Source organism: Podarcis muralis, chromosome 12 (genome assembly GCF_964188315.1).
Source record: "Podarcis muralis chromosome 12, rPodMur119.hap1.1, whole genome shotgun sequence".
Classification (NCBI taxonomy): domain Eukaryota; kingdom Metazoa; phylum Chordata; class Lepidosauria; order Squamata; family Lacertidae; genus Podarcis; species Podarcis muralis.
The window spans coordinates 47,495,750-47,512,307 of record NC_135666.1 but is presented as its reverse complement, the minus strand read 5'-3'; the positions used below and the strand labels follow the sequence as shown (position 1 = coordinate 47,512,307).

Genomic DNA, 16,558 nt, shown 5'->3' with positions numbered 1-16,558 from the left:
TTGTTCTGGCATCTAGAGTAATTTGCTTTTCCCTCCCAGAAGCAGATGATGATGTGTAATGCGGTGGGAGGCAGGAGAAAGTCCTACTTGCGACATCATGTCACATGCTCCCATTACTACATCCTGTACTACAGGGGAGAAGATGAAGAACTGAAAATGAGGCTGCCATTTTTGGCAGCCATCCCATGTTCCCACCCCAAGTCCCACCTTGAGCCCATTTGCAAATTGTTGGGTCTTGTTTTTGTTTCAACTGAGTCCTGTGCCATCACTTTCTATGAGAATTGCTTATTCTGACTTACTTTTTGCTGAATTTACATCATAAAGCCTTTCACTGTTCACATGTTCATCTGCAGGTTGGCAAGGAATGAAACATCGGATTTGCATGTGCAAATCAGCGATCAATCCTGCATCTTTTATGTATCCCAAATGTTCAGATGATACAATTTTGCCTAAGCTCATCTCCTTTGCTGTCTATTAATGAAGAAATTCTACCCATCTGCATGCTGTTTTATTTCCACTAATAGGTGTGTTCACACATTACGCTGGACACAGGGACAAGCTGTCTGTACACATGCAAGTGCTTGTGTGAAAGAGGGTGTGCTTGTTCATAGTTGTGTAGAACTCAACTATTGTGTGCACAGCTGTACACTGAACAAGTGTACAGCTGAACTGTTGGGTATGCAGGTACACAGACTGTACACTCACTGAATGTAGCATGTGAACACCCCAATGACTTTATTTGTTTTTCTGAAAAGTATGAACCTTTAAGCTAGGCTTCAGCAACCTTGCACCTCCCAGATACTTTGGATTACAGTTGATGGGAGTTGTAGTACGAAACCTGTTGAGGGCACAACATTGGTGAAGGCTGGTTTAAAACTTCACCAAACCTATTTTAGCAAGGCCCAAAATAATAATAATAATAATAATAATAATAATAATAATAATAATAATAATAATAATAATATTTATATCCCGCCCTCCCCATCCGAAGCTGGGCTCAGAGCAGCTAACAACAGTAAAATGATACAACATTCTACAATCATTTCATTATAAAATCAGTTCAAATCAGATTAATGGCAACCATTGGGCTCTGTGAGGATTGCCAAAGGAGGGGGTCAGGTTGTGCCCTGGCCAAAGGCCTGGTGGAACAGCTCTGTCTTGCAGGCCCTGCGGAAAGATGTCAAGTCCCGCAGGGCCCTAGTCTCTTGTGGCAGAGCGTTCCACCAGATCGGAGCCACAGCCGAAAAAGCCCTGGCTCTAGTTGAGGCCAGCCTAACCTCTCTGTGGCCCAGGACCTCCAAGATGTTTTTGTTTGAAGACTGTAAGGTCCTCCGTGGGACATACCAGGAGAGGCAGTCCTGTAGGTACGAGGGTCCTAGGCCATAAAAAATGGCTCATGTCCTGATAGTCTTTTGTTTTAAATAAAGTGTTTTTCAGCAGTAGTTGTGCTAAACAGCCATCATTTACACCCCTTCTCCCACTTGGTGGAAGAAATTTTTACATGTCATTTTTCCTCCAGATGAAAAAACAACAACCACTCATGTAAACTGTATTTTGATTGACAGGTCGACAGGACGGAAGTGATCCGAACTTGCATAAATCCCATCTTCTCAAAGCTTTTCACAGTGGACTTCTATTTTGAAGAGGTTCAACGGCTGCGATTTGAAGTCCATGACATCAGCAGCAACCACAATGGGCTTAAGGATGCAGACTTCCTTGGTGGCATGGAATGTACTCTTGGACAGGTAGGAACCATGGCTTTCCTGCTTATTGCTTTCTGGGTAAATCTATAACTACTGGCAAAACTCGTTTGTTGTGCTTTCTCCATGTGGGAACTGGATGAAATGAAGGTTTGAATTTGATGGCTTTTTTATCGTTGCTGTTATTATAATTCTGTTTTAACACAAAGGCATCTCCTCACAACGGTCTGGTTACAGTCTGTGTACAGTAGCTTACACATGCACCCCATCCCTGCAAAAGGTAGCTATTTTGGAAACTGCACCAGAGTCCACCTCTCCATCATCTTAACCCAGTGCTTTAACATACAGACCTTTGTTGGCAAGGTGATGCCTCTGCTTTTTAAGATGCTGTCTAGGTTTGTCATTGCTTTTCTCCTAAGAAGCAGGCGTCTTTTAATTTTGTGGCTGCTGTCACCATCTGCAGTGATCATGGAGCCCAAGAAAGTAAAATCTCTTGCTGCCTCCATTTCTTCCCCTTCTATTTGCCAGGAGGTGATGGGACCAGTGGCCATGATCTTCGTTTTTTTGATGTTGAGCTTCAGACCATATTTTGCACTCTCCTCTTTCACCCTCATTAAAATAATAATAATAGTAATAATAATAGGAAGAAGAAGAAGAAGAAGAAGAAGAAGAAGAAGAAGAAGAAGAAGGTGCACTAAAGGGGAGGGAGAAACTGCAGCTCTTTTGGACCCAGGTGGTACTGTGGGTTAAACCACAGAGCCTAGGACTTGCCGATCAGAAGGTTGGCGGTTCGAATCCCCACGACGGGGTGAGCTCCCGTTGCTCGGTCCCTGCTCCTGCCAACCTAGCAGTTTGAAAGCACGTCAAAGTGCAAGTAGATAAAAAGGTACCGCTCCAGCGGGAAGGTAAACGGCGTTTCCGTGCACTGCTCTGGTTCGCCAGAAGCGGCTTAGTCATGCTGGCCACATGACCTGTGTGCCGGCTCCCTCGGCCAATAAAGCGAGATGAGTGCCGCAACCCCAGAGTCAGTCACGACTGGACCTAATGGTCAGGGGTCCCTTTACCTACTAATTCCTGTCACTGGTTGTCCAAATATCTCACTTATCAATCACTACTTTGTCTTCACTGCTTGGCTAAAAGCACTGAATTGTGGGACCAGCCAGGCTGGTTCATCTCACAGAAATTAGTTAGAAAGCTGCCTGCACATTTTGCATCAATTTACCTTCCTTCTCAGGAGGATATAGGCTTACTTAAAAATAAAAATAAAAATAAATCAAAGTCTGGACCCCCTTGCAAGGGTGGGCCCAAGTGCACCATTAGCATCTGAGGTTGAGCCTGGGAAGTTTTCCATTATCTTAATGAAGATCAGCAAAGTACAGACTGAGAACTGTATTATAAGTCTGACAGATTAATTTTGACCCACTGAAAGCCAGTTTTTGCCTGCAAAATGCAGAAAAAAAGAGGTCAAACTTAAGACAGTCAAAGGGTCTCATTTATTCATATCGGAGATCTTCCTTGAAACTTGACCCCTGAACTACTGATATTTGTTTGTTTGCATTTTTTATATTTCAGCAGCTTCTAATATCTGTTTTCTGCTTGGTTGCAACTTGCTTGCTTAGAAGCCAGCAGTCTTTATGATCTTTCTTGGTAGGGGATTTTTATGGCTATAAATAAGCAATAAACATGATTTATAATTGATGGCAGTTTCCAAAAGGTGACTAGTTAAGAGGCATGCATATTCAAAGGGCAGTTTAATGCCAGTAAAAATTGATTTCCTCTCAATTATATAATTGATGCCCTGCATTGCCTAATTTTTCATTACTGTCGAAGGCAATGATGAAGGCATTTAACTGCCAAATTGATCCATTTTACAATTCGTTTGTTTGACAGCTTGTGGCTGGGAGAACAAAAAAGCCGCATTTCTGTGTGATAAATATTTGCTGTGGCAAAATTACTCTTCGAGAACTGCACTTCTTTAAACGAGCACGTGAGTGACAGAAGCATCAAAATAATTCCAACCACGCTATTTAAGAAAATGTAGCTACTGCATGAGCAAAGATCTCAGTGTTTGACACTTCATTAGAAATCTCTCAGGGTTTCTTACTGGAAGGTTTGTAATGAATCCCATCTTGTACCTGTTTATGGACTGCATTCTATCTTGCTCCTTCCTCAAAGGAGCTCAGAGTGGTGAACATGGCCTCCGCCAAATTTTGTCCTTACATCAATCCTGCAAAGTACAGTGGTGCCCCGCAAGACGAATGCCTCGCAAGATGAAAAACTCGCTAGACAAAAGGGTTTTCCGTTTTTTTAGTCGTTCCGCAAGACGAATTTCCCTATGGGCTTGCTTCGCAAGACGAAACGTCTTGCGAGTTCTTGCAAGTTTGTTTCCTTTTTCTTAAAGCTGCTAAGCCGTTAATAGCCGCTAAGCCGTTAATAGCCACTAAGCCGCTAATAGCCGCTAAGCCGCTAATAGCCGTGCTTCGCAAGACGAAAAAACCGCAAGACGAAGAGACTCGCGGAACAGATTAATTTCATCTTGCGAGGCACCACTGTAAGTTAGGGCCAGTCACAATCTCTCAACCTACTATAAGTCCTAAAGTGGGTTTTTGAACCTCTCTCTCTCCAGGGCAAGGGATGCAGGTGGCGCTGTGGGTTAAACCACAGAGCCTAGGACTTGCCGATCAGAAGGTTGGCGGTTCGAATCCCCGTGACGGGGTGAGCTCCCGTTGCTCGGTCCCTGCTCCTGCCCACCTAGCAGTCAAAGTCAAGTAGATAAATAGATACCGCTCTGGCGGGAAGGTAAACGGCGTTTCCGTGCGCTGCTCTGGTTCGCCAGAAGCAGCTTAGTCATGCTGGCCACATGACCCGGAAGCTGTATGCCAGCTCCGTCGGCCAATAAAGCGAGATGAGCGCCGCAACCCCAGAGTCGGTCACGACTGGACCTAATGATCAGGGGTCCCTTTACCTTACTCTCCAGGGCAACACTCTCTCTGCTATGAACAATGGCTCTCAATGAGAGGTGGGAGGTTATATGATACTGTTAAGCAGAACATTGGTCATAGAATTGGATAGTGAAATCACTGCTGACAGCCTCCCCCCCATTAACCAAGAAGCTGAATGAGCCAGGGTTAATCTTCTACCCTCAGGCAGGAGATATAGAATTATAACCAGTCGTATCAACAGGCTTGTTATGTATTGAGGTGCTCACCCTGGCCACCAGGGGTATTATGTATATAGTTTTCACTCAGGTCCACATCAGTTAAATTAGGTGGGAAAACCTGGGTTGTTGTTGTACAATGTTGACAGCCAGCTGCCTATAAAAGCAGGCCGGCTGAGCTGTTCAGTTCAGTTCAGTTCAGTTCAGTTCCAGCTTACTTATAAAGAACTACTTGGAGGAATCTCTGTGTCGTCTGCTTTGTCAACCCACTACTTAATACTAGCGACAAAGGTGGGATAAAACAGTTTCTATCCGTGGGCTGTTAGGCTGCTGAACGGAAAATAATATAGTGCAACTGACTTTCGGGGTTGGTGTGTTGTGCGACAAGCACACAGAATGCAATGAGATTGAGTGTTTTGGGGGGGGGGGAGGCTCGGTTAATTTCATTATACACAGGTTGTACATTGACAGTAAAGGTACTATTATTATTATTATTATTATTATTATTATTATTATTATTATTATCTCTCAGCACGACCCCCTCACAAAGTTGTTGTGAAAGTGGAGGTGGGGAATCATTAGCAGGGACAGTATTTTCTGAAAATGTCAATGTCAAGCCAATCCACACAATGCTTTTCTAATTCACTTCTTGTTCCTTGATTTCAACAAGAAGTATTATTATTTTTTACCACTTCAATTAACAATATGACCCATTCTCACATATTATATACACTGTTATGTGTATTATTGCTTGCATATATGCTCCGGGGTTTTGAAAGTATGCAGAAACATACAACAGAGCATATCACTGTATAAAAAATACTTACACATTAAAATGATGCTGCAGAAACTTAGTACCACGTGGGGCTTGACTCTTACATGCATTATGCACATATTATAATTACTTTTGCAAAACATTTTGCATACCATTTGTCTATTTTTTTAAAAAGAAACAGCGTGAAAATGTGGCTCAGACAAAAATGGGTACTCAAATGCAAGAGACACAACTCTTTTTTTTTAAAGCAAGCCCAAACATTTTAGTTTGTCTTGCATTTGATATTTGCTTCTCATAAAGGAAGCTTTGCTTTTCAGCCCTCCTTTTTCATAGTGTTCTTCCTTCCACTATTGAAGCTGTGGCACAATTTGATTTATTGCACAGTTGCCAGAGAAGAAAATAGGTGCCAATCATTCCCCCCCCCCCCAGGAAGTTAAGTGAGCATATGACAGATAATTGTAACTGCTTGCAGGCTGACAGGGTACCTTGATCTTCCAGCCATGCAGGCAGACACTGAATCCAAAAAGCAGCAATGTCTGCTTTCTTTGATGCTTCGGAGGCTGTGGCTTAAGGCAGGAGTAGCTGCAGGTAGATGCATGACCAAAATGTATTATCTCCCACTGATTGGTTTCCCGAGCAAGAGGTGTTGGTGCCAGGTCATGTCTGTCAGCTGCAAGCCATTCTCCCTTGTCCCAGATTCAAGGGTTCATTTGTGCTGTTCTGTTTGGGATGTTCTGAAGCATTGCCCTCGCTCTCATTTGGCTTCATGGTGATGCCATGAGTTGATGAATCAGAGTGAGGGCAATGTCCTGTGAGGGAAAAATGGCAACCACCAGGATGATTATCACTGGTGCTGCCCAGACCATGAAACAGGTGGAGGTGATGACTGAAAAGGTGAGTAGGGAGCATCACCATCTTCATCATCATTTTATTTGTATGCCACCTTTCCGCGGTTAAAACAGTGCTCAAGGTGGCTTACAACATAACAAGATTTACATAATTACCAACATCATAAAAGTCATAAACAATAAATAAAACACATCAAAATGTACACAATCAAATACATAACAAGATTTACATAATTACCAACATCACAAAAGTCATAAACAATAAATAAAACACATCAAAATGTACACAGTCAAATGGAAAACAGTTTCCACATAAATAATAAAACTTAAGAATACATCATTAATATCAATCACAATTTAAAATGACATAGATAACAAAGAAAAGCCATCTAGAACAAAAACAGGAGCAGTTTCAGAAAGTCTTTTGCCCTCTCACCATGAGCCCACACTCTCAGACAAAAAAAGTTCTGAGGTTGTAAATAAGTGGTTGCTCACCTTTTCTTCAGCTTCTAGAAATGACATCCATTTCACTTGAAAAGTTCTTGTTTTGATGATGATGATGATGATATCTGTACCTGGTTTCCCCCCTAACAGACACAAGTTAAGTATGTGCCCACCAAGGCACTGCAGGAACATGGGAAATGATGATGGTTTACCTCAGCTTGCCGCTTTGTTAAAAAAGCCTCAGAATGACTTACCAGGGAATGCAAACAAATAAAACCAAATTAAAAACAGCATGCAATATAAAATTCCCCAAATGCTCATCCAACCATACAGTAAAAATGGTATGTCCTAACCCCCCCCCCCCCCACAAAAAGATGAGCAAAAGAGTAATGGCTAACTTCACCACACAAAGCCTGAGTTAATTCAAATGTCTTAGCCTGGCAACTAAAAAAACTGTCTAGGAAGGAAGGTGCTAGTCATTGCTTCTCTGGTAAACACAGTCCACAAAGAGGGCCACAACTGAAAAACCCATTTGTCACGGAGGTGGCAACAATCCTATATGCATGCTGGATTTTTTTGCCCAGAAGTAAGTCCCACTGTTCCTGCCAACCTAGCAGTTCGAAAGCACGTCAAAGTGCAAGTAGATAAATAGATACCGCTCCAGCGGGAAGGTAAACGGCGTTTCCATGCTTCTCTGGTTCGCCAGAAGCAGCTTAGTCATGCTGGCCACATGACTCGGAAGCTGTACGCCGGCTCCCTCGGCCAATAAAGCGAGATGAGTGCCGCAACCCCAGAGTCGGCCATGACTGGACCTAATGGTCAGGGGTCCCTTTACCTCTACCTAAGTCCCACTGTATTAATTGAAGCTTCCTCCCTAACAAGTGTGTTCAGAATTGCAACCTTGATTCTAGGTTTCTTCTAAGTTTCTGTGCAAGAACTATTTTGAGATCATTCACTAATCCTTCATCTTTAAAACCAGATTGCGATCTCCTGCCCTGTGGAATTACTTTATCTCTGTTTTAGTGAATTATTTGGTGAGACATGTGCATACATTTCTTAGATGAAAATTACATCACAAACCTAGATACATTTTCTAACACCCTCTCTTATCATTTCCTGCAGATTGTTTCACAGAGAAAACTCTCAAAATCTTTATTGAAGCATGGCAACACGGCAGGAAAATCTTCCATAACGGTAGGTCCATCTGAATAATCTTTTCTTTTGCCTCAGGATATTTTTTATAAATAAAAAAAGATGCAATATTCCTCACATTGACTATAACCCAGATTGTTTAAAAATGTATTTAAATACAAATGCAAAAATTAAAAACAGTTTTGTGGTGGGGTTTTTTTAAAAATCACAGAATGAAAACAGGGAAACAGGAAAAAAACAGACTCATGGATGAGCACTTTTTAATGTAATCTTCATATACCAGCTTGCAAAGGGTTAGCAGTTTTAGTGTGTTGCAACAGAAATTTAATTGCACTAAGTCTCAGTGACATCAGTGGGACAGATCAATAAGAACTTAATCCGCACCAATTTCAGTAGGAACAAAGTATAAACAACTTAGATTTCAAATCTAACTCTATTTGGGAGTGAGACCCTAGAATTCAATAGGACTTCTGTGTATACATAGGTAACGCTACAACCCATGTCCAGATACAACCCAAGGTATTTTCTTTAGTTTCCCATTACTTGAGGAATTATCTAATCAGCATTATAATATGGGCATGTGGCCACAAAATGCAATGTTAAAAACTCAGGGAAATTTTAATGGGGTTTAAAATTTATATTGTCAGTATTTGTAACCTAGTTAAATGTATCTCATGGACCTGAAACCCATCAAACAAATGAGATCAGCGTGAATCATCCGGTCAGTGAGCCTGGAAGAGTAATTTTGTCTAGATTATAAGGAGCAGGCAAATGTTCAGTGACTTGTCTAAAACAAATAAGTGAACAGAAACACTTGGGGATGTGGGAGAATTTCAGCAAATATGGAAATGGGAGTAGAAGTTGCCAGTGTTTGCTTACTCAGGCCGAAGGGCCATCTAGTCCAGCATCATGCTGTGGCAGCACCCAGCCAGATATTGATGGCAAAACAACAAGCAGGGACATGTGCGCAGGAGCACTCTCTCCACTTGCGACCCCCAAAATTATTCAGACGTATGCTGCTTCTGGCGGTAGAGACAGACCATAGCCATTGTGGCTAGTGATAGTTGATAGCCTTGCCCTCCATAAATTTGTCTAATCCTTTTAAAAGCCATCCAAGTTGGTAGGTGTGGCGATCACACAGAGTCCCCAGAAGTTTCACCGTCTATTGATCCCCGTGCCACCACTTTATTTCTCGCTGCCACCACCCAGGCCCTACCTGGTACAATACTGAGTCCAGTCACGGTTAAATTGGAACATAAACTTCTGTTTATTTATTGCAGTTTAACAAGCGTGTGGTTTCATAAACGGTATCGGTCAATTACAATCATGGGGTGCCTTTCCAGACCTATAACTTCTGCTACTTGCTCTCACTCACTAAACCACCTCTCAGATACTTACTTGTCTTCCTAGCTCCTAACTGTTCCTGAGTCAGCTTATTTCGCTACACTAACTCAACCTACCCACAGACTCTATCCCCATTCACTCCCACTCCACCCAACTCCCAACAAACTCCTCCCTTCCGCCCCTCACAGAGCTGGTTTTATAGTCCCTCAGACTCCACCCCCCTGGGTTCTGATTGGGTAACTTATTTAACTATTTCACCTCCAGCACTCTCATATGTTAACGTCACAGTAGGTACCACTCCTTCTTGTGGGAGCAGATACCATAGTTTACCTCTGCAGTGTGTGTACACTGAATCTTCCATAGCATTATGAGAAAGGAAGAAAAACTTCTCCTGATCCCCTTTCTCCACACTAGGCCTGGGTGATGCATCAATGCATCGCCCAGGACCGGTTTGAGGGCCAGAGTGCCATGGCAACTTCACTCAGCGGCATATCATGGGTGAAGGCCCCATCGCGCTCTGGCCCTCAAACCGAGGGAAGAACGAGCTGTGAGGCACTGGAGCCAATGCAGCTCGTTTCTCCCTCGGCGCGCTGGGTGCTGTCAAGAGGACAGATTCCAGCCACTGCCCGGCACATGGAGGAACGAGCTCCATCAGCCCTGGTCCTGCAAGGCATCAGGGTGAAATCACCATCGCTCCTGCTGAGGGAGCTGAGGTGATTTTAACCTGCTCCCTCGCGGGGCTGGGCCCAATGCAGCTTGTTCCTCCCTCTGCTTTTCGACATCGCGATGTATCACTATACAGTGGTACCTTGGGTTATATACGCTTCAGGTTACAGACTCCGCTAACCCAGAAATAGTACCTCGGGTTAAGAACTTTGCTTCAGGATGAGAACAGAAATCGTTCTCCGGCAGCGCGGCAGCAGCAGGAGACCCCATTAGCTAAAGTGCTGCTTCAGGTTAAGAACAGTTTCAGGACCTCCAGAACGAATTAAGTACTTAACCCGAGGTACCACTGTATTGCGAAGTTTGGCTGGTGGTACATCACAGTGTTGAAAAGCTGATATCGCCCAGCCCTGCAACACACCACCCTTAATTTTATATGCAGCTATACCCAGGAGGGAGGGGGATCTGTCTCAATTTCACTTTAAAGTTTTTTATTTTTTAAAAGTTTCAAGTTGTGTACATGAGTGTGAGAGAGAGTGGGGTCACACTTTAACGTTGCCTCCCTCTCGGGGCAGTGCTTGTAATGATATTGCTTAGCTATGTGTAAGTCTGTGTTCTCCACACCACGAAGCCCTTATTGCTAGGATAACAGATTTATTATTCAGCGTGATTCTGTCAGAATGGACGAAATAGACTTCTGCCCCATCCTCTCAGCTCATTGTCTGGTGAGCAGTAGTTCCCTTGTTTTGTTGGCATCTGTCTGTCTTGAGAGACAGTGGAGTCGGTCCCCAGGGCTGAATTAGCAATGGTGCCCAGAAATGGGATATCCCAGCTTTAAATTATATTGGCATTTGTGCCTCATTTCTGGCAATGGAGTTCTATTCATTCATTTTTTAAATTTCTGTACCGCCCCTCATCCGAGAATCACAGGGCAGTTTACAATATAAAAACACAAAAATGCATAGTAACAAACAAAAGCATAAACCACCTCACACACAGCTTAAAAGGACATAGATGGCTTAATTAACCAAAGGCCTTTGAGAAGCTGGATGTTTTTTTCCTGGCGCCTAAAGATATTTAACAAAGGCATCAGGCGAGCTTCCTTGTCACATTTGTCACATTTCTGCAGCCTCACAGGGCTTACTACATAAGGCGCATTAGTAAATGGCACTGTTCCAGATTTAATTCCACCCCCACCCCTCCTCCATTTAAACTTATCTGTGACTTTTCACCTAGGTGATTGCTGAAGAATTATCTGGCAACGATGACTATGTTGAGCTTTCCTTCAGTGCACGGAAATTGGATGACAAGGTAAGCCAGCAGTTTGATGTTAACCTGACCGAAAGACATCATAAGAATGCAGACAAATGAGTTTTACTCAGACATCCCCTGCTGCAGCTATTTTTGGAATGCTGATGTTATTAAACATATCAGAGATTTCAAATCAATGCTCATAATAAGGCTTTCTTCAAGTTGCATAGTAATTAGATTAAAAAAAGAGAATCCCAATGGAATGTAATTAAGACCAAGACAATTCAATTATGCTGAGACCTCATGTATTTAAAATGCCGCCAATCACATCAGTTGGCTTTTTTTACAAGCCATCAAAGACATAACATTCCAGATTGATGCCTTAAATTATAAATTTAGGGACTCCATGGAATAGTTTTGAGTCTGGGCTGTTGTTTTTGTTGTTTTTCTGGAAGGTTTTCGTAGCTGCGCGTATCAGGCAACAGGGAATTTAATTCCCTTTGTGTGTGTTTGGCACAACTTTTTTGCTCATTTAACCAAACAGTCCTTATTCTATGGAAAAACTTGATTCTCCATTTCTCTGTACTGTAATGTCTGCACAGCGCTAGCAAAATTCTCATTGTTATGAGTGGTGGAGGCGTTGCAGAGATCGGTAGGGGGAGGCAGGACACAATGCTCTTAACATGCGCGCACACACAATCGTTTCCAATAAGTGTGGAGTGAGCCGCCAGGGATCAGAGGGGGTGAAAGACAACAATGTTTCCAGGTGCACATAGGAGTGGACTGTAGCCATTCATGCATATGGGGAAAAGGCAAGGGGAGCATTTGATGGGACCACTGGTTTGGTAGTTGAACAATCCCAATGACCACAACCTTTGAAAATACCGTATTTTTTGCTCTATAAGACTCACTTTTTCCCTCCTAAAAAGTAAGGGGAAATGTGTGTGCGTCTTATGGAGCGAATTCAGGCTGCACAGCTATCCCAGAAGCCAGAACAGCAAGAGGGATTGCTGCTTTCATTGCGCAGCAATCCCTCTTGCTCTTCTGGCTTCTGAAATTCAGAATATTTTTTTCTTGTTTTCCTCCTCCAAAAACTAGGTGCGGCTTGTGGTCTGGTGCGTCTTATAGAGCGAAAAATACGGTAACCCTGCTTCTACCAACACCACCTTGGTTGTTCCTTGGTCATGCTTGTGTGCAGCTAAGATTGTTGGCAGCTGGGTTTGACCTACACAGATCACTCTTTTCGCTCCAGTTACGCTAATAATAATAATAATAATAATAATAATAATAATAATAATAATAATTTATTATTTGTACCCCGCCCATCTGGCTGGGTTTCCCCAGCCACTCTGGGTGGCTTCCATAGAAACCAAAAAACACTAAAATATCATACATTAAAAACTTCCCTGAACAGGGCTGCCTTAAGATGTCTTCTGAATGTCAGGTAGTTGTTTATCGTTTTGACATCTGATGGGAGGGCGTTCCACAGGGCGGGTGCCACTACAGAAAAGGCCCTCTGCCTGGTTCCCTGTAGCTTTGCTTCTCGCAATGAGGGAACCGCCAGAAGGCCCTCGGTGCTAGACCTCAGCGTCCGGGCAGAACGATGGGGGTGGAGACGCTCCTTCAGGTATACTGGACCGATCATACAAGCACAATAACTGAGAATTCCTCATTTAACTTAATGGGAGGTATCCCCTCTATAATTATGAGTTCTCATCTAGCAGCTGGGGGGCAGTGGCGGTAATGACCTGTGGCCCTCCAGATATTGTTAGACAACAAGACCCATCAGTCTCAGGCACCATGGTCAGAAATGATGGGGGATCTAGCCCAGTTGCACCTGGCGAATAGCAGGTCCCCTCTTCCCATTTTGGATGAAGAGCAGCTGTTGGGGTGCCGGCTGCAGGGCCTACTAGTGCTGACATTCCCCCCACCCCCACGCTGAGTGGTAGATTTGGGAACCACTTTTTAAAACAAATCCCATAGTGCTGAGGAGTGATGCTGTATTGTGGGTACTCTGAGACATTTAAATGTCTACCACTGCCGCCACTAGTGAGATATGGAGGGTGACTGCCATGTTGTTGTTGTTGTTGTTGTCGTTTAGTCGTGTCCGACTCTTCATAACCCATGGACCAGAGCACGCCAGGCACTCCTGTCTTCCGCTGCCTCCCGCAGTTTGGTCAAACTCATGCTGGTAGCTTCGAGAACACTGTCCAACCATCTCTTCCTCTGTCATCCCCTTCTCCTTGTGCCCTCCATCTTTCCCAACATCAGGGTCTTTTCCAGGGAGTCTTCTCTTCTCATGAGGTGGCCAAAGTATTGGAGCCTCAGCTTCAGGAGCTGTCCTTCCAGTGAGCACTCAGGGCTGATTTCCTTAAGAATGGAGTACCCTCTCAATCCTGGTACCAGCCTGGAGGTCTGTGCACAGGGTTGACTCCATTGCTGAGGCTCGTATCCTTCAACCTATGAACTGCTCCTGCCTCTGTGCGCCTACTTATTGTACTGAGACCATACATTTTAAGTCAGTGGAACTATATTGTCTTGAGGCTCAGGTGTAAATGCTTAAATACTTTGCCTTGCAGTCAAAGACTGCAGGCAATCGGGCAAGTAAAACCATGCGGGGAGCGGTGGAAGAAGGTCTGTTCACCTGGGGGAGATTATGACTATGCACAGCATTAGCCTGCGAAGGCTGCATATGATTAGTAGTAGCAAATCTAATTAAAACTGCCAGAAATATTTAGGTGGGCAGAGTGTAATGATTTTGTAATTTGACTAAAGTGCAAAGGTTAATAGCATCCTTAAGTTAGGGATCTTTAATCATTCTAACCATCCAGGACCTTTGGTTTTGCATCTCCTCTGAAAGGTGAATCGTGCTTCATTGGGGAGAGAACTACTAGTTCTCAATCTCCTTTGAAAACCTGCCCATTATATTTAACTCCTTGGCAGGGAGTTTGAGAGGCTAAATTTAAGCGTTTTCACACACACACACATGCGAAGCCACACAGCACAAGATTATAGCAGGCTTGTTAGCTGTAGTTTGTGTTCTGGTGGTCATGCCAAAAATATATTTTTTTGAAAAGCACCCCCAAATTACAAAAGAGCAGGTGCACCCGTAGCTGATTTTCCTTTGTTTCCAAAAGTGTACTCTATAATCTGGCGAAAACAATGCCCTTGCAGGCAGAGTTAACATTATAGCTGTTAAGGTCATTCAGAAGATTTGATCCCAAGTATGTATTAGGAGCAGAGAGAGACAGGAGTTTCACAGCCTTACAAGGAACATCAAAACGGAGGAGAATATGCACCAGTGGTTTGGTTTTTTAGAAGACTGTGCTAATGTGTTCAGCAGATGAGCTCTCTCCATCAGTTGAATAAAAGCCAATCCACCCATTCTGTATAATCATGCGGTACAGCTCTCTCAAGATTGTATCACTGGAGAATGTTTGTGAAAGCTTACCTGCTTACCACCCTGGAGAAAAACCTTCGCTGCGTTTAGGAAAATGGATAGGCTAGAACAGACATCTCTCTCATTCTGATGTTTAAGCCTTGAGTGCCATTGCTTGCACAGCCAAAACAGCATTACTATCTCACAAGGGGTAGGTAGCAACAGGATTGGGGGAGCCCCATGTTTTGCAGGAGATACAATCTTTAGGAACCTTTGCCCACCAAGGTGGAAACCCAGACACACGTCCCAATGAGAACTGAGGTCACTCAGTGGTTGCTGTATGTTGCAGGTGGGTGGGGGTGAAATGGAAAGCCAGATACAGTGGTACTTCAGGTTACGAACTTAATTCGTTCCAGAGGTTCTTTCTTAACCCGAAACCGTTCTTAACCTGAGGCACGCTTTCGCTAATGGGGCCTCCTGCTGCCGCCGTGCCGCCAGCGCGCGATTTCCGTTCTCATCCTGGGGCAAATTTCATAACCCGAGGTACTACTTCCGGGTTAGCGGAGTTTGTAACCCAAAGCATTTGTAACCCGAGGTGTTTGTAACCCGAGGTACCACTGTACAAGAAAGAATGTCACAGAATGCTTCACGCTGCCTTATCTTGCTGCAGCTCTCACTTGTTTCACACAGGGAAGTTTTTTTTTACAAGCATTTAAATGTAAATTTAAATCCCCAGAGTGATGCACCCTCATGATTATTATGGCTATGTAAAAGGATTCTTAGTTTAAATAAGACTATTACATGATAATTCAGGATCAGGGCAGATTAATCTTGAGTAATGTAGGCTTGCCTGTCTTCATGGGCCATGGTTGGCATTGTAGATATCTGACTGAAAATGGGTTTTTTTTAGGGGAAGAGAAAGCTCTAGGAGAAATAAGGTGGTGGGGATGCTCCTTCTCACTCTGCTTAGCAATTGCAGCTTCCTTTTGGGGTGCTGCTCTGCTCCCCAAAAGAAGGGATGAGCAAGAGAAAGAGAGAGAAAAGAAAAGCCTTGTGTACCTTTGTGCCAGAACAAAGAGCTTGAGAGAGGACTTATCCACACTTCGCTTTTGCCTCACCCTTTTCCATGGACAGGTCCACACTTACAGAAAAACTCTGTGTCCGGGTATGTTTGTGTGTTGTTGTTGTTTTTATCCTGGAGTTTCCCCCACGAAACGCTGCTCTTTGGCGTTCAATCGGAGCAAATGCCTGTTCATGTTTTTCATAGGTTACTTGCTCCCACTGAGTTTTAAAGAGTGTCTTTTTGTGGGGAATCCTCTGGAGCAAAAGAAAAGGTGGCTGGGGGACGGGCCTGGGTCACTGAGCTCCAAAGCGTGGAGCATGCCTGGAAAGAGCAAACATAGGCGCTCATTATCCCAGGCAGCTGCTGCGGTTCAAATGCCCCAACTTTGGCATCCTCATCATTTTCATCATTTTTAATTTGTATACCTCCTTTCTATCTTACAATACTCAAGGCGGTTTACAAGCTGAAGAAACAAAAAATGCACATCTTATAACAATCTAATGCAATACAAAAATGTGATAATAAAACATAAAATAGGCAACCTCCATCAAAAAAGTATCATTCAACAATCATTAGAATAGTATAAAATAATAATATCGACATATAAAAGATAAACAGAAATCCACTCAACAGTTACAATAATATCTAAACTATAATCAATAAAACAACGGCAAGCCACAGTGCATAAAACAATACAATACACATTGAGAAGCAGAGTGGGGCAAGGCAGGTGAAAGGAGGCCTTGCCTGATGGAGTCTCTCCCCTCATGCTGATGCCCCTT

At 43.5% G+C, this 16,558-nt stretch overlaps 1 protein-coding gene across 6 annotated transcripts in view; it reads left to right on the top strand.

The window, feature by feature from the left end:
* CPNE4 (copine 4) overlaps positions 1-16,558 on the top strand; it is a 262,849-nt gene that overhangs the window by 173,042 nt on the left and 73,249 nt on the right. For all 6 annotated transcript variants that reach the window (XM_028750791.2, XM_028750792.2, XM_077916377.1 and 3 more), the window contains 3 exons: positions 1,566-1,745; positions 8,047-8,118; positions 11,320-11,394. In XM_028750791.2, coding sequence (XP_028606624.2) covers positions 1,566-1,745; positions 8,047-8,118; positions 11,320-11,394 — 327 coding nt within the window. The remainder of the gene's footprint in view (positions 1-1,565; positions 1,746-8,046; positions 8,119-11,319; positions 11,395-16,558) is intronic.